The sequence below is a fragment of the Mustela nivalis genome, assembly GCF_964662115.1.
Source record: "Mustela nivalis genome assembly, chromosome: 18".
In the NCBI taxonomy this organism is placed as follows: Eukaryota; Metazoa; Chordata; class Mammalia; order Carnivora; family Mustelidae; genus Mustela; species Mustela nivalis.
In genome coordinates, this window is record NC_139037.1 from 54093406 (window position 1) to 54116306 (window position 22901).

A 22901-nucleotide genomic window follows, 5' to 3' on the forward strand; every position below is an offset into this window, starting at 1 on the left:
GGCGATGGGGCGTGGTGGGGGAGGGCAGGGGGAGGGGGCGGAGCCGGCGGGGGGGGATGGGCGAGGTTTGGGGGCGCGGGGAGGGGCGATGTCTCCTCCGCCGGCTCTGGAGGGAGGGGAGAGGGCGGAGGGAGGGGAGGGAGGGAGAGAGGGAGGGAGGGAGAGAGAGACAGGGCGAGGGAGAGACAGTGAGAGCTAGAGAGCGAGAAGGGAGGCAGAGGAGGCGCGGAGCGGGCGGCGGCGGCGGCGGCGGCCTGAGGAAGAGGAGGAGGAAGAGCAGGCGGAGACGCCGCGCCCGGAGCCGGCCGGACCGAGTCGGGGGCGGGCTAGCCCGGAGGGGCGCGGCGGCCGCGGCAGAAGGGGGGGCGCTCTGCGGATGGCCAGGCCCGGCCCGCGGGGGGGGTGAGGTCCTCGGCCCCCCCGCCCTCCCCCCCGGCCCCCGCCCGCCCCCTCCCCGGCCCGCTCGCCCTCCGGGGCGGTGGGGCATGGCCTGAGGGTCCCCCGTTTCCGGGGGGGTGGGGGGTGGGGGGAGGGGGGAGGGGCCGCGGGCGCCGCCGACCGGGACTCAGCAGCCCCGCCAGGCAGGTAAGGGGGCCGAAAACCCGGGGGTTTGGGGGAGCTGCGGGGCCGGGGCCGCGGGAGGGGGCGGGGGCGCCCCGGACGTCCTTGGCCGCTCGCCGGGCTCCCGGCCCGGGTGTGCGATGGGGGGTGGGGGTGAGGAGGGGAGCGTTGCCCCGGGCGACGCCAAATTGGGTTACGCCCCAGTCCCCCGTGCCCCGTCCCATATAGCAGACTTGAGGCGAGGATGAGCCCCCCAACCCCCGCCAGTAAGGCCCCCAGCCTGAGCCCGCTTCCCCGCGCTCCCAGGCCAAGGGCTCGTTCGCTGTACCCACCTCCTGGCCCTGCCTGGCCACTCCCCCGCCTCACCCACCCCAGCTTTCCAGTGCCCACAGACCCCTTCTGCAGCCCCACCGCGCGAGGCCCCTCCCCCAGGTCACCCTGGTTCTCTGCCCCTCCATCGGGGGTCTGGGCCTTGGCCTCCTCCGCCCCCTTCGACCCCCTCTAGCTCTGGCTTCTCCTCCTAGGCTCCTCCAATCCCCTCCCACCCTATTCACAAGCTCCCCTCATCCCCATCGTCTCCTCTCCCTTCACCACCGGCCGGCGCGCCCCCTCGGCTCCCGCCTCCGAGTCCCGCTCCCAGGTGCCCCCGCCCCCTCTCCCCGGCCCGTGGCTCTCCCCCACCGGTTTTTCGGCCCCAGCCCCGGCTCTTCTCCCCGCCTTTCCCCGCCTCTCTCCGCCTCCATTCATTCTCCCGGCCCCGCTCTCGGCCACACCAGCTGCCCCCTATCCCCCCGCAGCCTCCCAGGGCACCCCCTCTCTCCCCTTCTCCACCCCCCCCCCCCGCCGATTCCTCAGCCCGTCTCAGTACCAGCTGCGTGCCAGCTATTCTTAGCCGCGGAGCGTTTGATTCATGCCGCCCCGGCGGAGTGTGCCCGCTCCCTCCCTCGGGCCTGAGGGGGAGGGGCCGGAGCTGGTCTGGGGGGTTGGGGGCAGCCGCACGCGCGGGGGTGCCCGGGCCAGCTTTGCTTTCATCCCCCAGGCCACCCCATTAGTGCCCGCTTGAGGCTGGGGGTCAGCCAGGGTCAGCCGAGGGGGAGTGGCAGCGGGCTCCGGGTCCGGAGGTGGGATGTGGAATCCGGCGGGTTGGAGGCTGGGGGGCCTCCGCAAGGGCAAGGTGAGGCAGCTCTGCTGGGTGCCTGGGGGGGTGGGGGGGGGCTTCGCAGCCTCGCCACTCATGGGGGAGGGGTTGGCCAGCTCGCGATTAAGCTGCTCGCTCACCCACTGCTCTTGGAACTGTCCTCTTCGCACACTCATTTTGTCTTCCCTCCCCCAACCCCCCAGCCCATCCCCACTCCCCCAAAGTCAGCAGTACCCTCCACTGCTTCCCATCTCCATGGCAACGGTGCAGGAGCTGGGCCTGGTGTGGGGGGGAGGGACCAGACCAGACATTCTGGTTTCCGGTGCTGGGGTGGGAGACTGGGAGAAGAAGAGGGAGGCGGACCCCATTTGGCACCTAGGCTTACAAGGCCGCCTCAGGAGAGAATAGTGGAGATCTGGAGATGACCTCCCACCTCAGTCCCCAAGACCATCACCCCACTTCTTAGCCACCCTCCCAGCCCCCCAGGCCCCTCCGAGTGGATCCACCAGTACCAAGCAATGCCAATCGCCCTGTCCTGTAGTGTCAGTGCCCAGATGTGCCCTCAGGTTATCCACAGCCACCCCACGCTGACCCAGGCCACTGTACTACCAACACCAGTCAGCCCTCCCAGGCCCGTCTCCCCACCCACCTTCACCCCTCTCAGGATACCTCTGCAGAGGCCATGTCTTGTGGCTCCCTGAGGGATGCCCCATGTGTGATCCTCTGCCCCATGACACCCGCATCTGAGTGTCCCTGCTCCCCTGGGACACTGATTCCCAGCAGTCCTCTGCACACGTTGTCAGCCACACTTCAGTGAAGTCACCAGTTCCACCCGCTCCCGGGCACCACTCCCGGGCACCACGCGGCCTCCCACTTCTGCCGCCCCAGGCTCACAGTGCCTCTGTCTCCCCAATACTACATCCCAGCCTCCCACCACCAGTTATCCAGGAGGCTGACAGGAGGGACCCGGGTGAGGGGCTAGGCTGGGTGGGGCCAGGAGGCCAGGATGCCGGTGGGTCGTCCACCTGTCTGTCCTCAGCTAATTTTAGCTGCATTTTCCGTGGCCTGCCAAAGTGGGCCAGTAGCTCCCGCGGTGATTCTGCGGTTTCTGGGACACTGCCATGCTGGGTCAGCGGCAAAGTGGGGCGCAGGAGGGGTGGGGGGCTGCGAGCAGGGCCAAGGGCAGGGAAGGAGACGCATTGGAAACATGGTAGGGATGGGCGTGTGTGAGCAGAGATGGCAGGAGTATCTGGGGGTGTGTCCAACCTCCTTCCTGGCTGCATGGGGCACGTAGGGTAGCGGCCCTAGACTGCTTGTCCACGACTTGCCTGTGGCCTCGGAAGAGTCCCAGGCTTTCCATCTGACAGCTGCCCTTGGCCCCCCGGCAGCCGCCTGTGATGCTGCTGTCCCCTGTCGCCCCGTGGCCCCACGATGACCCACAGCCCCGCGTCAAGCGAGGACGAGGAACGCCACAGTGCCAGCGAGTGTCCCGAGGGGGGCTCAGAGTCCGACAGCTCCCCAGACGGGCCCAGCAGAGGCCCCCGGGGGACCCGGGGCCAGGGCAGCGGAGCACCTGGTAGTCTGGCCTCCACCCGAGGCCTCCAGGGCCGCTCCATGTCTGTCCCAGACGACGCCCACTTCAGCATGATGGTCTTCAGGATTGGCATCCCGGACCTGCACCAGACAGTGAGTGACCTACCAACTGCCGGCTAGCCGGGAGGGCTCCGGGACCCCAACCCACAGGAGGAGGCTTCTGGTGCGGGGCGTCCTCCCACTTGGGCCCCCTCTCCAGACCCCCACAGCATCCCCTCAACCCAGGGTCCCTGTCCTGTCCCCAGAATCACCCCACTCCCTCTCCAAACCAGCTCAGGCTCCTCCCTGTCACCTCCCCAACCAGAAATGTCTGCGCTTCAACCCTGATGCCACCATCTGGACAGCCAAGCAGCAGGTGCTCTGCGCCCTGAGCGAGAGCCTGCAGGACGTGCTTAACTACGGTCTGTTCCAGCCGGCCACCTCAGGCCGCGATGCCAACTTCCTGGAGGAGGAGCGGCTGCTCCGGGAGTACCCTCAGTCTTTTGAGAAGGGGGTGCCCTACCTGGAGGTGAGGCCCACAGTCTGCCCAGCTTGGTCACAGAGGAGAGAAGGCAGGCCCCGTTGTTTTCCCCATCATGCCCTTGCAAGGGAAAAGCCGGTGGGCTCTTCCAGATCTCCTTCTCAGTGGTAGAGACAGAGAGGCCTGAGTTCAAAGGACAACCTATTCTGCCTCTGACCAACAGAGTGGCCTTGGGCAAGTCACTTCCCTGCCCCAAGCTTCTCCTCGCCTTTCAAAGTGGGAAAGGATTCACAATTACATAGGTGTTCTAGAACATTCTGTGCGGGGTCCAGACTCCCACTCCTCCAAGTCAGGGGTTGCAGTCCACATACTTCACAGCAGCCCCGCACTCCTCAGCCTGCCCAGCCGAGGTTCCAGGGTTGTTTCCACCTTGACCCTGAGATGACCAGCCCTCCTCCCCCTAGCTCAAAAAGAGTCCAGCCTCCTCCCCAAGTCCCTGATTCCAAGTCTCTGTGTCTCTCCCCTCATACCCCCCTGGCCACAGTTCCGTTATAAGACCCGGGTTTACAAGCAGACCAACCTGGATGAGAAGCAGCTGGCCAAATTGCACACGAAGGTGAGAGAACCCTGCTGGAGCTTACCCACCAACATCCCCCACAGAGACCGGGACCCCCCCACTTTCCCACTTCCTCTCCCACCTCTTCCCCATAGACGTCCACACTCCCTAGCCCCTTCTGTTCCTCTGCCAGGCTCCCCCATTAGCTCGAGAATGCTGTCTTGCATTTGGGACAGCCCCAAATGACACCCCTTTTTCTCCATCATAGCCCTTCTTCATTCCCCTTTCTGCCTCTCATTGCTCTGGCCAGGTCCCCCTATTTCCCCCTTCCTCTTACTTTCTTCTTCCTTGGACTCTGCTATCTCATATCTGGGTCCCCCATATCCACACAGAGCCCCTGCTTCCCCCCACTTGGCCTGAACTCCGACACACAGTGTTCCTCTGCCTCAGGGCTGTTTCTGAGATATTCCACAGTTCCCCCACTCCTATAGACTAAACTTTCCCGGGATGTCTCCCACCCCCGGCCACATGGAGCCATGTTGCCCTCCAGGCCTCTGACCATATATATGTCTCTTGTGTCTCCCCTGGTCCCCTAAGACCTGGGAGGAAACCAGGGGGCTGCTTTAGCCAGAGGTGAAGAGAAGGCTTCCTGACACTTGGGAAAAAAGCCTTTGTCCCCTCCTCATGCCCCATCCTGACCCTTTCATGCATTCTTCTCTGTCCTCCCCCAAATATTCATCCCTCTAGACCTGCACCAGCCACTCTGGTAGCCACTGGCCACATATGGCTCCCAAGTACTTAGGGTGCGGCAGGTCCAAACTGAGCCTCGCTGCCCGTGTGAAATGCCCACGGATTTTGAAGATTCGGTGCCCAAAAGAGTAAACTCTCTCCTTGATACATTTCCTATGGATTACCTGTTGATGCGGTAGTATGTTGGCTAGATTAGGTTAAAAAGATAGGTCATTAAGATGAATTTTGGTATAATCAACAGTGCGCCTTCCTCTTTTTTTTTTTTTTTTTTTTTAAAGGTGGCTCCTAGAGACTTTCCAATGCCCCATGCGGCTTGCTGTGTATTTCCACTGGCCAGCTCTGCTTGGGACCCTAGCTTTTTTCCCTTGCTCCCTGACCGGCCTGTCTTCTCTCTCTTGTCCATGGCTCAGACGGGGTTGAAGAAGTTCCTGGAGTACGTGCAGCTCGGGACGTCTGACAAGGTGGCGCGGCTGCTGGACAAGGGGCTGGACCCCAATTATCATGACTCAGATTCAGGAGGTAGGGAGGGAACCAAGTGCTTTGGAAGAGGTTTGATGGGGAGCCCAGAATGAGGCATAAGGGCTGCATATGACTGGCCTTTCCTGCCCCTTAGAGACCCCCCTGACTCTGGCTGCCCAGACGGAAGGCTCCGTGGAAGTGATTCGAACCCTGTGCCTGGGAGGGGCCCACATCGACTTCCGAGCCCGGGATGGCATGACAGCACTGCACAAAGCTGCATGTGCCCGTCATTGCCTCGCTCTCACGGTGAGGTGCCAGACCCCCGGGACCCTCCCCCAGACTGCAGTGGTCCCCTAACAGGTTGAACTGCAGCGAGTTGCCCCAGACCCAGCCTCCTCCTCCCTTTCATCTCCCTTGACCCCACAAGACCATCTGGTCTCCCCTTTGCCTCTCATCTCACCTCCTGGATGTCCCCTCCCACGTCCCCGTGGGGATGCCACTTCTGCTCTTCCCTCAGACTCCTCTCCCTTTCCCATTTGTTCTCTCTCAAGCCTCAGTTCTTTAGATTAGTTAAAAATAGTCTCTCTTCGCGTCCCAAATACAAAGCCCCTTTCCAGAGCCTGACACACACACAACCCCCGTGCTCACTCCTCCAAGGGACTCTGAGACCCTCTGCTGCTCCCCGGGTGCACCCACCCTGCGGGGCACTGTCACACGGAGCTTTCCCCCGGAAGAGCCCAGGGAGATCCTAATATCTATACTCTCCTGCTACTCAGACATTCTGGCTCCCTCTGACCCAGCTCACCCCCAACCTTGCCTCTGTCTCCCTGAAGTGTCGACCCTCCCTCCTCTGTTCCTTAAAGTACACCATGAGCTACCTGCTGGGCCCCCAGATGCAGACACTGCTCCGTGTGCTCACACACATTCCCTGCAAACACAGCCCGTCCACATACCTTCCCCAGGCACTGCCCCCCATACCTCCGGATGCAGCCCCTCACCTACCCTTCCGGCCTGGCGCTCATTCCCCTTCTCTCAGAAGCAGACGCAGCCCTTCCCCATGCTTTGTGACTAAAATGCACTTTCCCAGGTAGATGAACCCGCATCTCCACTTTAAAATCCTCTTCCTCTCCCCTCACCCCCATGGCACTTGATCCCTCTTCGTACACAGGTCAGGATAGACCGCCTCCAGAGATATGTAGCTGTTGATAAAACCCCAGCTCACAGATGCTCCAGCGGAATGGACCCTCCCTTCCCTTTTCCAGCTGCTCTGAAGGCCCTAAATGCAGTCAGACGCCAGCCACAGAGATCTGCTTAGGCCCTCTGGATGCACCCCCAGTCTGTTCCCTTCCCCCCCAGACCGATCCTACTCTTACCACCACCCGGCCTCCAGACCGACTCTGTCCAGTCCTGTAGCCACTGGCCACATGGGGCTGTTTAGATGTAAATTAATTAAAGTGAACTAAGACGAACACTTCTGTTTCTCGGGCTCACTGGCAGATTCGAGCACCCGGGAGCCCACGTGTGGCTGCCGTGTTGGATGGGTGGGGCGGTTGTAGGCTGTTTCCTGCAAACGTCTTGGTGGACAGCGCGGCTGCAGGCTGTCCTCGCGCAGCTGCTGCCAACACTTTTCTAATGATGCTCAGCTCCGCCAGCCTCTGTGCCCGGAGCTGTTCCTGGAGCAGGATGCCCCCTGTCCCCCAGCCCCCGGGCCTCAGCGAGGCTGGCTCGACTCCCCTTGGTCCAAGCTTAACCTTTTCCCAGATTTCCTTCTGCATCCCATCTTTGGGATGCTGGTCCCAACTACGCCTCCTGCCTGGCCAGGGGTCCTCCTGTGTCCAGACTATTTTCTCCCATGGTCCCCCAACTGTCTTCCTTCTAGGATGAGGCGCTGAGGCACCAGGCTCCTTCCATGTCTCATTCAAAGTCAGCCACAGGGCAGGGGAAGAGTCAGCCTCAAGGTCGTACAAGGGCATCGTGGCAGAACCCAAAACAGCCTTGGCCAGTGTGGGTCACCCAAGACTCTCTGCCCCATTGGTCCCTTCAGGTTGAGCCAGGACTAGTGGGACAGTCTTCTGTCTTGTCTCCCTCCTCAGGCACTCCTGGACCTTGGGGGCTCCCCCAACTACAAGGACCGCCGAGGCCTGACCCCTCTGTTCCATACGGCTATGGTGGGGGGCGACCCCCGCTGCTGTGAGCTGCTCCTTTACAACAGGGCCCAGCTGGGCATAGCTGATGAGAACGGCTGGCAGGAGATTCACCAGGTGCTCCAGACTCGGCCAGGAGGGGTTGGGGGGGGGTATGTGTGGAGGGGGTGTGCCTGGGCCCTGATCAGAGCAAGGATCAGAGACCCTGGTACAAAGAGCTGGGGATCCAGATGCTGGGGTCCTCACAGAGCGTGGGGGCGGGACGAGCATGGTCTCCAAGGAGAAAAAGATGGGAAAGGCAAGGACAGGGGACATTGGACATCTTGATCCCTGAGATGGCTGACGATGGTCTCTTGAGCCTCTTGCAGGGCCAGACCAGTCACCTGAGTCTTGGAATGACCTGGGAAGCTGATAGTCTGGGCCCCTGGGCAGGAATGGAGGCTGAGAAGAGAGGGAGAAGGAGGGTTTGCTGGCCTCAGGCTAGAGATAGATGCCATGGCTGGGAGACTCTGATGTGGCCTTCTGGATTCCCTGTCCTCCCAGGCCTGCCAGCGGGGTCATTCTCAGCACCTGGAACACCTGCTCTTCTACGGGGCTGAGCCTGGAGCCCAGAACGCCTCGGGGAACACGGCATTGCACATCTGCGCCCTCTACAATAAGGTCTGCTCTGGCAGCGCCTGCCTGGGGCCCTCCTCCTGCCCCCAGCTTCCCAGCCTCCCTGCACCCCCTGTTCCATCACTGTTTCATTCATTCGTTCATCTGTGCTTTCATTCATTCAACAGATATTTACTGAGCACCTTCTCGGTGCTGAGGACTAGGTAGTGAGCCAGACAGATAGCACCTCCAGCCAGGCAGGACTTCCCATTTGGTATAGGGCAGTGGGAGGAAGGTCCCAGGGGATCTGGGTTCCCACGGAAGCCCGAGCCTGGGCTTGGCCTTGGGGCTGAGGTAGAAGTGGCCCCCCAGAAAATGCAGTACCAGTGCTAGGATGAGCAGGAGTCAGCTGAATCGGAAGGGGAGAAAGGGTGTCCCAGGCTGTGGGCACAGCCTGGGTAGCAAACCAGAAGGGAGAGAGCACATCAGGACCATCCCCAGATGGGAGAGTTGCTCCCCAGGTCCCCTTTCCTGTGTTTCTCCATTCTGCTGCTCGTGGAGGACCTGCTGTGTGCAGTGCCTTTTGGAGGGCGCTGCAGGGGACAGAGGAAAGGCCAAACCACATCTTAGAAGGGAGCAAGAGTATATTGCAAGTTGTAGCAATTCAGGGTTGGGTGGATGGCCCCCACCTCAGTAGCCATGGGAGGAGGTGAGCCGGCAAGAGCTAGCAGGGGCCTCACCAACCAGAACCAGAACCAGCAAGTTGTAACTTTCAGCCTGCTGACCCCAGCCCTAGGAGATCCTGTGTGAATCAGCCCCTCAGTCTCCTTCCCTGTTATCCAGGGCTTCCTGCCCTTGAAGGGGTGCCTCAGGGACTCCGCAGAGCGGGGCTTGGCATGCTGGTGCTGGTCTGCCAACCACTTCTCCCCCTCCTCCAGGAAGTCTTCCAAGACAGCCCCATCCCCTTCTGCCTCATCAGAACTTGCAGTGCTGGGAATGTGGCAGGTAGCCACGTGCTGCCTTGTGGCAGCAAGCAGTCTGCTCTGCCGAGGGAGAACTCTGTGTTTGTCAAACCCAACCAACGCGGTGCTGTCATGTCCCCTCCCCAGTGTTTCTGTCTCTCTTGTCCCCTGATTCCCCTGCTCCACAGCCTCAGCGCATGGCCTGTGGACAGACCGCACCCCCCCACCCCCAGACAAGCCCTCTCTTAGGCTCTGTCCTTTCCCTGCCGTGGGGATGACGTCAGCTGATTGAAGGGGAGGAAAGACCATGTGTGTTGCGCGCTCATCCCCAGAAGGAAGCATTGTTCATCAGGACACGGAAACTATATCATTCAATTCAACAGGGAAAACTTAGTATAAAGAACTAGAGTGTGGGAGCAATTACCCTTGGTTGGAGGAGCCTCCTTGAGCTTCTCCTCTCTCTCGGTGCAACAGGTCAGTAACACCTACGGAGCAAAGGCTCAAATGGATGGACGTCTTCGCATGGTGCTTAGCTAGTACATGTTGAGACAGAGAGAGTTTGTTTTGTGCTTCTCCCTACCTCGTTTGCCCTCTCAGACCTTAAGCTTCCCAAGACCGGAGCTAGGTCTGACCGATTTCCTTACTCTCCCCCACGGGCTTCCTGACATGGCGGTCTCTCCCCTGCTGGTGAAGGTCAGGTTCATGTTTATGAAAAGCATGAGCTCCTCAAGGGTGGGGGCTGTTTGATCATTCACTCAGCCCCGAGGCTGTAAGTGGTACTCGGCCTCAGTGCCTCTATGTTGAATAAATGAGCGGAGGGATGAATTATGAATCAGCTACCTTGAATTTGCCCCAGGACCACACAGAGCCCCCCTCAGAATATTCAACAGGTGTTTTCTTTGCAATAGACTGAATGACTCAGTGAATGAATGACTTGAACAAATGAATTCTGAGTGACTCGGCTCCATGTCCTTCCTCCTCCTACATCCCCGTGCATGTTTCGTGGGCACCTACCAATGGGAGATGAATCGGACTCAGCATGGTGCCTGTCTGGGGAGCTGGGGGGCGTTCACACCTGGCAAAGAGGCAGCTGTGTAGACAAGGAATTGCAGTGCCGTGAGATCAGTGCTAGGACACCAGTAAATTGAGGTTCTTGAGGCATAGGGTGCATTGCTGGTTGGGCTGGAGGAGATGTTCTGGGCCTGGGCTGGGCAAGGCAATGGTGAAGGCGGGCAGACACGCAAAAACACACAAACAGCAGTTAACAGTCTAGTTGGGGGTCAGCATGTACACACTTACTTGGACGCACACACACACTCTCATACCCTCACAAACACACCCAGAAAACTGAGCTAACTTTGCTGTTCAGGGATCGACTTAGGCAATCGGCGTTGTACGCCCATAAGACCTAGATGAGCCCTGGGCTTCAGAGGCCACATTTGAGTTCTAGCTGCTCCACTCCCCGGCTGTGTGACTTTGGGCACAGATTTGCCCTCTCTGAGCCTGTCCTGTAGAACGGGACCATACAAGCATCCTTGGTGTGCTTGTTACACGAAGAGAGTGAGACCGAAGGGTGCTTTGTGAATGCTGGTTGAATTGCATCAGGGGGAGCTGGAGAGGGGAGTTGATCTGGGGCCAGGCTGGCTTTGGTCAGGCAAGACAAATGGTGGAAGACTCCAGTAACAGTTTATTGGACAGCTCCTGTGGTCTAGGCACTATTCCAAGTGCTGGGTGCCCCTATGTAAAACTCACGAGGTAGTGGGGGAGAGATGCTAATGAGACAAGTGAAAGAGAAATGTCATTTGAGGGAGATAGCGTCATGAAGAAAATGAGCTAATACTGGCTTAGAAGAATGCCTGGCATGTAGTGGGCATTGTATAAATAAAAATAAAACAGGGAACAGGATAGGGAGCTATTTTGACAAGGTAGCCAGAGAAACCCTCTCCAAAGAGGTGGCATTTGAGCAGAAACCTGAATGAAGTGAGAAAATGAGCCATGTGGAAATCTAGGGGCAGACAATTAATTCCAAGCAGAGGGAGCAGCAGGTGCAAAAGCCCTGGGGCAGGAGCATGCCTGTCAGGGGAAGAAAGAGGCCAGTGTGGCTGGAGTAGAGGGCGTGAACAAAGATGGCAGAAGATGAAGTTGATGAGGCTGGAGGTAGGAAAGCAGGCAAACCAGGTGGAGTTGGAGTCTCTAGGGCCATGGTGAGGCCACTGGGATTTATCTAGAGGGAGTGACGTGGCTGACATTAGGAAGGCACTGATCTGGACATGGATAGCATTCCTAACCCCCACTGTTCAACCCTGGCCCCCTCTGCCCACCCCCTTCCTTCTGGGTCTAGCAGAATGCATGATAAGAGGAAAGACTCTGGAGCCTGACAGATCTTCGTTCAAATCCAACTGCTGATAGTCATCCCCTGCATGACTGGTGGCTACTTGTGATGCCTTAGCTTCCTCCTCTGTCAAATGGGGGTAGCAATTTCCATTTCGTGGAACTGTTGGGCAATACAGTGAGCTTCTCCTCTAAAGTGCTATGCCCCTGACATGGCTCATACATAGGAAGCTCTCCATGAAGCCTGGGTTGGTGGCTCTGGACTTCAGCACTCCTGACCCCAGGGGACATTTAGCCCTGTGTGCAGACATTCTCGTTTTTTTTCACAGCTAGAGAAGGGAGTGCTAGTGGCATCTAGTGGTAGAGCCCAGGGATGCCGCTAAGCGTCCTACCATGCACAGGACAGCTGCCATGACAAAGGTGTATCTGGCCCCTAATGTCAGTAGTGCTGAGGTCGAGAATCCCTGATTCTGATGAGCGCCATCCAATAGACAGTAACAGGAGTCACACGTGTAATTTTAAGTGTCCCAGGAGCTACATTTTTTAAAAAAAATTGACAGGTGACGTTAATCTTTGTAGCATATTTCAGTAACCCATGGTTTCCAAAAATATTATCCTGTCAACATGCAAGCGATATAACAATTATTAGAGATGTGTAATTTTTTTTCATGCTAAGTTCTTAAAGTCTGGTGTATAGTTAACACATATAGCTCAGCTCAGTTCGGACGGGACACATTTAAAAGGCTCTTGAGCCATGTGTGGTAAGTGGCCGCTGTCCTGGGCCAGGCAGGTTTAGATCAGGTTGTTCCTGAAGTTCTCAGCCCAGTGCCTCTGTCTGCTCATGATCTTCATGGTTTCCTTTTGTTTCACTCTCTGCCACCGACCATCGCTTTCGTCCTCAGGAGACCTGTGCTCGGATTCTCCTCTATCGAGGAGCCAACAAGGATGTGAAGAATAACAACGGACAGACCCCCTTCCAGGTGTGGGGCTGTGAGGGCTGGCGGGGGTAGGGGGTGATGCACAAAGAAGGCAGGGGGTGAGGAAGTTGGGACAGGTAGGGCTGCTGGCGGAGAGGCTGGTGGTTTGGGAGAGAAGGGGGTGCAGTTGCTGGGGTGAAGGTTTGGGGGGCAGGGGTCCTCACCGTGCTTCCCGCCCTCTCCCTCTGCTGCCTGGGCCACCCCACCTCCTTGTGCCCCCTCCCTCCAGGTGGCAGTGATCGCTGGGAATTTTGAACTGGGGGAGTTGATCCGAAACCATCGAGAACAGGATGTGGGTGAGCAAGCAGGGGTGGGTGGGGCTGAGGGGAGATCCGATGGGTAGCTGGGGGTGTATGGGGGGACTGGGGAGTCACTGGGCTGTGAGTGAGACTACTATCAGAATAGTAATGAGGGGTAATTAGGGTAATAAGGGGTGCAATTCCCACCCCCTATTCTCTCTCACGGCTGTCTTTCTCCTCTCATGCCTCTCCTCCCTTGCCTGCACACCCCCTCCGCCTGCCTGTCTCCCTTGCTCCTTCTGCCCCCTGCCGCTATGCCTTCTCAGTGCCCTTCCAGGAGTCCCCCAAGTATGCAGCCCGGCGACGGGGACCCCCAGGCGCAGGGCTGACGGTGCCCCCAGCGCTGCTTCGGGCCAACAGTGATACCAGCATGGCCCTGCCCGACTGGATGGTGTTTGCCGCCCCGGGGACCTCATCCTCTGGGGCCCCTGGCCCTACTTCAGGGCCCCAGGGCCAGTCACAGCCCTCGGCCCCCAGCACCAAGCTCAGCAGTGGGACCCTCCGAAGTGCCAGCAGCCCCCGGGGTGCACGGGCTCGCTCCCCATCCCGCGGGAGGCACCCTGAAGAGGCCAAGAGGCAGCCCCGTGGACGGCCCAGGTAGGGGAAAGCTCAGCCCTGGTCCCAACCAGATCTTATCCTTGGAGCCACAACTGCCCCCACCCAGGCTGGTGCCCCATCCACCCCAGGCCCTGGTCCACCCCCTCAGGCCTCCAGATCTTGCTCCTGCTCCTGCCCCCTGAGGAGGGAAGGGCCTCGTAAGCCGCAGTCTTGCACCTGTCCCGGAATGTGCCAGTTTAGCTAAGCACCTGCTCGGTACCAGGGGTCAGGGGTGGGGAGCCCAATGGAAATGTTGGTTCCAGCCCCTGAGGACAGACAGACAGACAGGGCAAAGTGAGAAAAAGCCAAATAAGGTGGGGATAGACAAGGGACTTGGGGAAGGGTATCTGAGTTTAGAGACGAGGCCAGAGGAGGGGTGGCAGAGCAGAGGAACCACTCAGGGTAGAGGGGAGGATGAGCAGGGGGCATTCTGCGGGGGTAAAGAGGTCAGGCTGGCAAGAGGAGGAGAAGGGGGACTGTGGCTGGCCGGTATGTCCTGAGGACATGGAAGAGCGAAAAATCATGGCGGGCTGGGCACGGCAGGCAGAGGAGTTGGACCTGCACCAGGAGGAAGCTGGGAGTCGCTGAAGGCTCGTGAGGGAGCTGAGAGATGACACAGTCAGAGCTCCACTTCAGGAAGCTGAATCAGGCACAGCATGCAGGGCCGTGGGAGGGGCAGAGCCGGAAGCCAGGAGGCAGAGGAGGGGGCGGGGGGGGGGGGGGCGGGGGGGCAGCAGTGGGCCAGCAGAGGGAGCCCCCAAATGCCTTCTTCCCCTAAGGATGCCAGAGCTGGGAAGCCCACTCAGACCCCCTCCCCACTCTGATGCTCCATCTCCCCCCACCCCACGGACCCCTGTTCTCCCAGAGGTGCCCCCTCCCTCCACTCTACCCTGCCTCTCACACCCTCTGTGTATGCAGCTCCAGCGGGACGCCCAGGGAAGGGCCGGCAGGGGGCACGGGGGGCTCGGGGGGCCCTGGGGGCTCCCTGGGCAGCCGCGGGAGGCGTAGGAAGCTCTACTCAGCTGTACCTGGACGCTCCTTCATGGCCGTGAAGTCCTACCAGGCCCAAGCGGAGGGGGAGATCTCCCTGAGCAAGGGGGAGAAGATCAAAGGTAACCGGGCAGGGCAGGGCCGGGCCAGACTGGGGGCGAGGGTCGGGCAGGTGAGCTAACCACTTGAGGAAGCAGTCAAGGACAAACAGTTCTCCAGGACCTAGACTGTCCAGGGCATACTCTGGGGACCCCAGAGAGCCCCCTGGACACCCCCTGCCCTGAGCATGAATTGTAGCTGCTGCAATGCCGCCTGTCGGCAGGACGTGTTGAGGCAAAAGAGGGAAAATGAGCATTTGGGGACCCCAACACCATGCCATGCCCTGTGGGAGTGGTCCCCCCCGCAGGATCGGCCTTTCAGGAGGGTGTCAGGACCCCCTCTGACAGTTGAAGGAATGGTCTCCCAGGTCCAGTGACCTGCCCCAGTCCCCAGTCTGAACCCATGGTCTTTCCTGCCACCTGGTGTGGAGCGTGGGGCCAAGCCACCTTGACTTCACCTCCTTCCCCTGCCAGGTGTTCTCCTCTGAGGAACAGCATAGGGCCCGTTTCCTGGGGCTCTGAGACAGGTGCTGGAAGCCAGGGCCAAGCCCAGGGCTCCCTGAGTGGCCGGCGGCTGCCGTTCCTGGAGTTTGCCTCTCTTTGGTTCTTCTGTGTGCTTCTGGAAAACAGTGCCAGTAGCCCTCACGTGCAGACTTCGCAGGGCTGGTGACGTGTGTTCTTGGATAGAATAGGCTTGGAAACGGGAAGCAAGCAGACGTAGCAGTGAATGCGAGACGGGGGAGCAGTTCTTTGCCGACTCTCAGCTGCAGAGGAGCTGAGTAGTGTAGCGCTGGAGGGCCAAGCTTCCTGGGTTCAAATCCCGGCTCTACCGCTTCCTGGCTGGGCACCCTCAGACAAGGGACTTTTCTCTGGGCCTCAGTTTCTTCATCTGTATGACGGGACCCTGATGAGGATTTAAAAAGTTCCCTTAAGGCACCCAGGACAATGCTGAGCACACAGCAAACGCCAATGATCATGGTCCTCAGCGAGCCCCCACGACAGGAGCTCAGAGAGGAGAGAGAGAGACCCCGGCTGTCTGGGAAAGCTGGGGGTTCCTCCCACAGGAGACAGAGGTTGTGTGGGTCATGGAAGGGTGTGTAGGGATCAGAGCATCAGCTGGGTCATGTATCGGATCTGTTTGCGTTCTTTCTTCCGGTAGCCTGAGTTCCTGAAAGCAAGGTCACATGTCATTGATCTCTGGGTGGCCAGGGGCCCGTGTCAGGACCCAGGACCCAGGAAGCCTCAGTGCACATCTGCTGAATGAATGAATGAATGAATGGCCAGACAGAGGAGCAAACTGGAGGCCAGGGGCAGTGCCGCTAGAGGCAGGGTGCCTGGGAAGCGGGTATGCGTGCATAGATGCATGCCACTTGGAGGGTGTGGTCTGTGCTTTGAGACTGAGTTTTGAAAGAAGGGGAAGCTAAGGTCCGAGGGTGGGACCTCCCATGTGCAGTATCTTCCAAGTTTCTTTCTGAAATTCAAGCCCAGTACTTCTGTACACTGCCCGGTTTGGATGTCCTTCCCTTACAGTAGGACATGTCATTGCTTCAAAGTGTGCCTCCATCCACCATGCCCTTGAGGTTTGCCCCATCCCAATGAGGCTGCAGGCTCCCTGTGCTCTCAGGCCAAACCCCAGTGCCTGTGCCTGGCTGCCAGCCCCTCCCCTGCCCACCCACCAACTTCATCCCATGGCACTCTCTCCTTCCCTCACAAGGCGCCAGGAATCTCTTTCTCCCATGCTGTTCCTTCTCCCAGAACGTTTCCTCCCTCTCTGCCTCTTCAGCTCCTAGGATCCTTCCAGTCTCAGTCTATATGTCATGTTGTCCGGGACACCGTCCTGGCACCTCTTTGCCATTTGATTTATAGACCCCCATCTGGCCTTTCTTTGGACACCTGGTCTTTCTCCCCTGAAGGGCTGACCTTAACTTTCATTCATGCGCTCACCTACAGAGTTACTCCTCCCACGGTGCCTGCATGGAAGCACCGCGAGGTTAAGAACCACATTGGTTGTGTCCAAGAGCACTCTACCCAGTGTCTAGCCTGGTGCTTGACTCATGACCGACACTAAATAAATACTCATTTGGTGAACGGACGATTGATTCCGTGACCACCCAGCCGGTCACTGGAGGGCTAGCCAAGAGCCCAGAGCCCTTTTTACTCCCTCATTTGCTCCTTTTCCCTGACCTTGAGCATCTCCTCAATCTGGTCTCCTCAGATCCTCCCAAGGGTGGCAGTTGAAGCAGAGAAAGCCACCAGGGGGCCCCAATTCAAATCCTAGTGTGGCTTGAGTCGTCTCTGGGACCAGGGACTTTTCTGTTTAGCTGTAGCTTCTTCGTCTATAAAATGGGAAACCAGTTGTCACCTACCCCTGTAGATGTGAGGGAAGTATGCGAAGGGCTGGGCGCAGACAGAGCCAGGAGAAATGAAGAAATGGAAGACCGTGCCTTTGTTACTGTTGCTTTGATCGTCGGTATTAGAAGCAGCAGCAACACAGCGCTTGAACAGAGAGGTTACAAAACACTGTGACTCCAAGCATTCACCCTGGAGACGCAGAGCGGTGTTCAAATCCAGACTCTGTGGACGATAAGCTGTATATCCTGAGCAAATGACCTCGGCCCTCTGAACCTCAGTTTCCCTGTGGGTAAAAGGGGTTTAATGAAAGTGTCCCTTCTTAGGGTTCTGGTTACTGGTGAGAACTGGACATTAGCAGTTCCCGATGTCCGTCTTTGTCCTTGAGCGGTCAGCACACACACAGCACAGCCAGTCAGCAAATGTGTGCTATGTGTGGCTAAGAGATGGGGACAGCAGGAAATGGCCTCCAGGGACAAGGGGTGGAGAGAAAGAAAGAGGTGATTCTAATCTCTTCCCGTCTAGAGCCAGGGGAAACAAAAGGAGGCAGAGGGCAGGGGCTGGGAGCAAAGGACAGAAATTTGAGTGGCCAGGAGGGAGTGGGAGGGAATGGGGGCTGTGGCGGAACTGCAGAAGGGCTTAGGGAGTCTAAGAGGGCATCGGGAAATTATAGAACAGTCAAGTTGTGCCTGGTTGCTTACCAAGGGAGGTGAGGGTCAGTCCTGGGGGGGACTTAACCTGCGAGGACCATGTCACCAGACACAGCCCTTTCTCCCAGTGCCTCTGATGTCCCCATTGGATTCGGAAAGCAAGAATGCAGGAATGATAGGATTTGGTTCTCCAGCCAACCCCTCATCCCTTCCTTGGACATTTATTAAGGATGCCCTTGGGCCAGGCCCTATGCTAGGTGCTGGGGAATTGTAGCAAAGCTGTGCATCAAGTACGTTGGAGTTGGGGAGGCGACACAGAAACACAGAAGTGTTTCTATGTCCCTGCTCCCCACCCAGTGCTTAGCATCGGGGAAGGAGGCTTCTGGGAAGGCCAGGTCAAAGGTCGTGTTGGCTGGTTTCCCTCGGACTGCCTAGAAGAGGTGGCGAACCGCTCCCAGGAAGGAAAACAAGGTAATGAGGAGTCTCCAGTTTTCCCTGATCATCCTGGGGTTCTCCTGACAGGGGTGGGACGCTGGGGGATGAGTAGAGGGGACAACATGGGCCAGGACCCCCGGGAGTGGGCCCATGGTTTCCAGAGTGAGGGTCTAAGGTCGTCCTTTGTCCTCCTGCAGAAAGCCGCAGTGACAAGGCAAAGAGACTCTTCCGGCATTATACTGTGGGCTCCTACGACAGCTTTGATGCCCCAAGGTAAATGTCCATACACCCTTGGGTGCCCCTTACCCCAACCTCCCTTCATACTCCACCTTTAAATATGTCTACCACCTCCAAGCCTCCTTTCTGCTCCCTCTAAAGTTTAATCCAGAGGTGGGGGAAGGCAGAATTAGCTTCAGACCACAAGCCCAGTCCCAAACCATCCTTGGCAGCCACTGAGACTGACCAGTTTTGGGGTAGCCTAAGACCAATGGGGTGGACAGATAAGTATGGAGCTGTCTGGGGCTGGGGAGCTCGTGTGTGTGGCTGGCTGGAGGCCTTTCTCCTTCGTGTGCCTCATCTCTGTGCGGTCATGTGCAGCAGAAGTGTATGCATCCCATGCCTCGCACGGGTTTGGGGAGAGGGGCAGGCAGAGCTGGGCCAGGAGGGGTGGGGGTGAAGAGACGGGCACACTGACACCTTTCCCCTCCCTGGCTGCTGGCTGACTTGCTTCAGAAGCTTGATGGATGGGATTGGCCCAGGGAGGTGAGAGGGGAGGGGAAGGGAAGGCATGGGGTCAGGAATGGGAAGAAAGGGGTGCCTGGGGATATGTGGACTTGTGTGTGCACGACCAGAGCTGGTTTCCCTGTGCGTGAACATCTTACACTGGCAAGTGTCCTTGTATGGATTCTCTGAGTATGTCCTTGCCCCTGTGTCTCTGTAGGTGAGCATGACACGTGTCTGTATGCATGGGTGATGAGAGGCTCCTAGACCTGTAGCCTTGTGCCTGGAGATGCCCATGACAGCGAGAGGGTCTGTCCTACTCTGTGTAGACGGGTGCATTTTTGGCTGTCATTTATGGGCGTGCGATTGAGGCTAATCGTGCGGTTGGCACTGCACATTTGTGTTTCCTTGAATCTGTGTGTCTGAGAATGAGGGCAAGTGTTTCCAGGGATGTCAGTGTGTCTGCTTACCTTGTACAGACAGGTGGGTTTCTGCACACGTCTGTCTCTTTCTGTGCATGCCACTGTCCCTGCGTGTCAGCCCAGAAAATCATGTGCATGCATTTGCATCTGTCCAATTGATCTGGAATTCAGGACCTGGGGCACTGGGGGAGGGGAGGGCAGAAGAGGGAAGGATTCCAGGGCATGGGCCTCCAGAAGGGCAAGACTGTGGGGGAGGGATGGTCATAACTGGTATCTGAAAGATGACACCCTCCCCCACTGTTCCCCCCATCCAGGGAAGGGTCTCCTTGTTTGTAGCATCCTTCCATTAAATGTGTCCAAACCTATGTGTCTGTGTTCTGGCCAGTGGGGATGGGTGAGGAGGTTGGGGAGAGAGAAATAACAAGATGGGGAGAGAGGGTGGGGCTGGGGTGCCACCCTGCCCCCGGAGTGTCTGAGGCGCTTGACCATTGTGCGCGTTCACCTGGCACGTCTCTGGCTCTGGGCACCGGGTGAGTATCAAGGTCCCCCCCACCCCAAATATCCCTATGAGCCTCTGCTTCTTGTCTCTGACAGTGTCTCTCTGGGTCTCTCCTTGGCCTTAGTCTGGGAATCACTTGCCTCACCAGCTGGATTGGGGTGGTCCCTCTTGCCCTCAGCTTCTTCCTTCTCCTCCCCTAGCTCCATCAACTTTATTCCCTCCCCTTCTCCTTCCCTCCTTGTGCCTGCTGGCATGTGCTGCTCTGTGTGGTGCGTCTCAGCCTCTTCACCTCTGGCCTCCCGCCCTGCTCTCCTTGAGGGGGCCTGGTCTGTGCTGTGTGCCCTGCATCCCTGCTGGAGCTGTGAGGTTCTGGCCTGTTGCCACCCCCTCTCCTTCCCCTGGGGGGTCTATGCTCTCTCCTCTCTGGAGTGAGCTGCGGTGTGTGTCTGCCCCTCCTCTCGGCTTCTTTGGGCCTGGGGGGAGGGGTGTCTCTCACTGTTCTGGAGCCCAGTCTCAATGTTTCTAGCCTTCCCTTCCTGGCCCTTCCAGACTGTGTCAGGGTGCATTATGTGTCGATCTGCAATGGGGGGGCTGTGCGTCCCCTCCTGAGGCCTCTCTCACCGTGGTATCCCTGCCTGGGAAGTGGGGCTCGGTTCGCGCGTCCCCGCACGCGGTCGCGAGGCATCTTGTATGGTGTTGTGCGTCTCTCTCCGCTCTCCCTCGCTCTGCACCTGCGCGGGAGGGCTCAGGAGGGGGGAGGGGGTTAAGGGGGGGGCCAGACCGGAAGTGCCTCCCCCTTCTCCTCCCCCCCCGCGACTCGCCCCTCCCCCTTCTCCCGCCAAGGGGGCCCCCGCGTTCCCCTCCCGGTCCCCTCCCCCCCTGCCCGGCCCCCTCCGCCACAAGGCGCAGGACGCCAAGGGGTTAAAGCCTCGCGCCCGCCGCCCGCCTCCGGAGCTGTCCGCGGTGCTGAAGCCGGCGCCGTCCGCGGTCCTCTCGCTCCCGCCGCGGCCCGACCCCGCGCCCCGCGCCCCGCGCCCCCGCGCCCCTCGGCATGTGAGCCCCCGGCCCTGCCCTCCCTCCCGCGGGAGGGTGCGCGCCCCCTCCCCCTCCCCCCTCCCGGCGCGGGTCAGCATGAGGCGGGGCCTGGGGGCCCGGACACGGGGGTTCGGCCGAGCGGGGACGGGGACGGGGACGCGGCGGCGGCGGCGGCGGCGGGGGCGGCCGGCACCGGGACCTGGGCCGGGGCCGCGGCGGCGATGGCTTTGTCTGCGGTCGGCGGTGGCGGGGGTCTCGGAGGCGGCTCTGGTGGGGGCTCCCTGCCGCAGCCGCCCCCCGCGCTCTCCTCCAGCTGGCCGGCCCTGGGGCCCCGGCGGCGCAGCGTCTGGTACATCTACAGGTAACGGAGCGCGCCGCCCCTTTTCTCCGCGGCAGGCTGGGAGGCCCCGGCCCGCTGTGACGACCCTCCCCTCGCTGCTAATCCCCCAGCCTTAGGACTCCTCCCCCCTCAAGCCGCCCCCCCCCCACTCGCTCTCCCCTCACCTTCCCTCTGTGATAAACCCTTTAGGACCCCTCTTCTCAACCCTTCTCTCATCCCCGTCCGTGGGCCTCTCTCCCCAAGCCCCCCTCAGCACATACACTCCTCAGCCCCCTTCCTAGGCCCTTTCAGACCCTCCTCATGTCTTCCTCCGAAACCTTGCCCCCAGTCAGACCCTCCAAACGGATCCCACTCCGGCGTTTGGAACCCACTACCCCTTTCTGCCGCCTTCGCCGCCCCCACTCTGTGGAGCCCTCCCTGTGGGGAGCCACCGTGGCTCCCCCTCAGGCACCCTGTTCCACTGATCCTCATCTCCCCACACCCCTTTACAGAGTTGGCAAGTCCCCTCATTCATACCCCTCTCTCCCATTCACAGTCATCCCCCATCACACACATCCCACCCCCGGCCTCCCCTCCCCTCCTCTTTTTCCGCTGCGTGTCACTGTGCGACTGTGCATGTGTCAGTGTGGCTGTGTCGATGTGCGTGTGTGTGACTGCCTGCAGCCGTGCGCGCACGCGCGCGCGCGTGTGTGTGTGTGTGTGTGTGTGTGTGAGAGAGAGAGAGAGAGACTGACTGACTGACAGAGATGGAGAGATGGTGGGCTCCCAGCCCCCCTCCCCCAGCTGTGTCCATCTGTGTGTCCCTGTTTGGCGGTGTCTCTGTGTGTGTGTGACTTGGAGCCACAGAGAGGCTGTCTGAGGAGTGTGTGTGTGTGTGTGTGTGTGTGTGATAGAGTGGGTCTGTCCCAGGGACTGCGGCTGTGTTTCCCATTACCTATCCTCTCATGCCAGGCCTGTCCCCTCCCCCCCACCCTCCCCTCTGCGTGTCTCTGTCCCCATGTGCCCCTCTCCGTGCCTCCAGGGGGTCCGTGCCGGTGTGGGGCATGTGTGCTGAGCTCTGGCTGCGCTTCTGCACGGGGAACTGCTTCTGCCTGTGTGTGCCACTTCTCAGCATGGGAGGGGGCTGGCTTCCCAGTGAGGGGGCCTCTGTGCAGGTCGTGGAGAGACCCATGGAGATGGGTACATGAGGAGGGGCTGAGTACTGGAGGGGGTACCTTTTACAGCAGCCAGCTCTGGGCTGTGGGATCTCGGGTGTGTAAGAGGCACCTCTGGGGTGGGGGTGGGGGGGAGTGGACGCTGCTGCAGTCTCCGCGTGTGGGATCTGGGGAACAAGAGCTGGCCGCTGAGCTCCGGAGGCCGCTCTGGGGTCGCCAAGGCATGGCCTAGGGGAGAGCATTGTGTGTGCTCCTGCAGGGTAGGTTTTCAGCAATGCCAGCCTGAATGGGGTATGGAGTGGGTAGTGAATGCTGGGGCAGGGATGGGGTTAGAGGGTCTCAGGAGGAGGGAGGCCGATGAGAATGGAAGAGGGGAAAGCGGAGGACACCGACTTGGGGGAAACGGGGGGCTGCTGGAGCATAGCGGGTGCGTGGGGTGTTTGGAGAAATGGGGTGAGGAGGGAATGCAGGAACCTCGAGGAGGATTTGGGGGTGGGGATTCAGGCAGCACAGGGAGAACACAGAGAGGATGCAGGGAATGTAAATGAAATGCAGCTGCAAGTACCAGGAGGCGGAAGGGTGTGTGAGGAAGTGAGCTGAGGATGCAGAAGTAGAAAGCAGCTTCCATGGAGCAGAATGCGGGGGACTGGGGAGTATGAAAGGAACCTAGGGTGCTGTAGAGCACACAGTGGGGTTGCATACAGAGGAGGGAGAGGATGTAGGAGGGGTGAGGCGAAGGGAAGGGTGAGGGGAGCATGAGAGGGGTGAGAGGTCACAGAGGTCCATGG

At 59.6% G+C, this 22901-nt stretch overlaps 1 protein-coding gene and 1 long non-coding RNA gene across 7 annotated transcripts in view; one reads left to right on the top strand and one right to left on the bottom strand.

Annotated features, from left to right (window-relative positions):
- Positions 1-181: 181 nt before the first annotated feature.
- The window catches only part of SHANK1 (SH3 and multiple ankyrin repeat domains 1), a 46273-nt gene continuing 23553 nt past the window's right edge, over positions 182-22901 (top strand). For 2 of the 6 annotated variants that reach the window (XM_082709920.1, XM_082709922.1), the window contains exons 1-15: positions 184-585; positions 3088-3385; positions 3597-3800; positions 4297-4368; positions 5469-5577; positions 5672-5823; positions 7611-7778; positions 8205-8321; positions 12451-12528; positions 12755-12821; positions 13091-13421; positions 14340-14533; positions 17866-17979; positions 18141-18216; positions 18676-18705. In XM_082709920.1, the coding sequence (XP_082566046.1) occupies positions 3131-3385; positions 3597-3800; positions 4297-4368; positions 5469-5577; positions 5672-5823; positions 7611-7778; positions 8205-8321; positions 12451-12528; positions 12755-12821; positions 13091-13421; positions 14340-14533; positions 17866-17979; positions 18141-18216; positions 18676-18705 (1967 nt within the window). In that variant the 5' untranslated portion in view covers positions 184-585; positions 3088-3130. Of the gene's footprint in view, positions 586-1644; positions 1736-3087; positions 3386-3596; positions 3801-4296; positions 4369-5468; positions 5578-5671; positions 5824-7610; positions 7779-8204; positions 8322-12450; positions 12529-12754; positions 12822-13090; positions 13422-14339; positions 14534-17865; positions 17980-18140; positions 18217-18675; positions 18706-20259; positions 20981-22901 lie in introns of those variants that run through there. The other 4 variants (XM_082709924.1, XM_082709921.1, XM_082709923.1 and 1 more) reach the window with 4 other exon arrangements.
- Positions 14546-20257, bottom strand: LOC309852834. The gene is made up of 3 exons (XR_014305419.1): positions 19134-20257; positions 16876-17083; positions 14546-15677 (listed from the first exon to the last, which is right to left on the bottom strand). It is a non-coding gene; the product is annotated as an uncharacterized lncRNA (long non-coding RNA).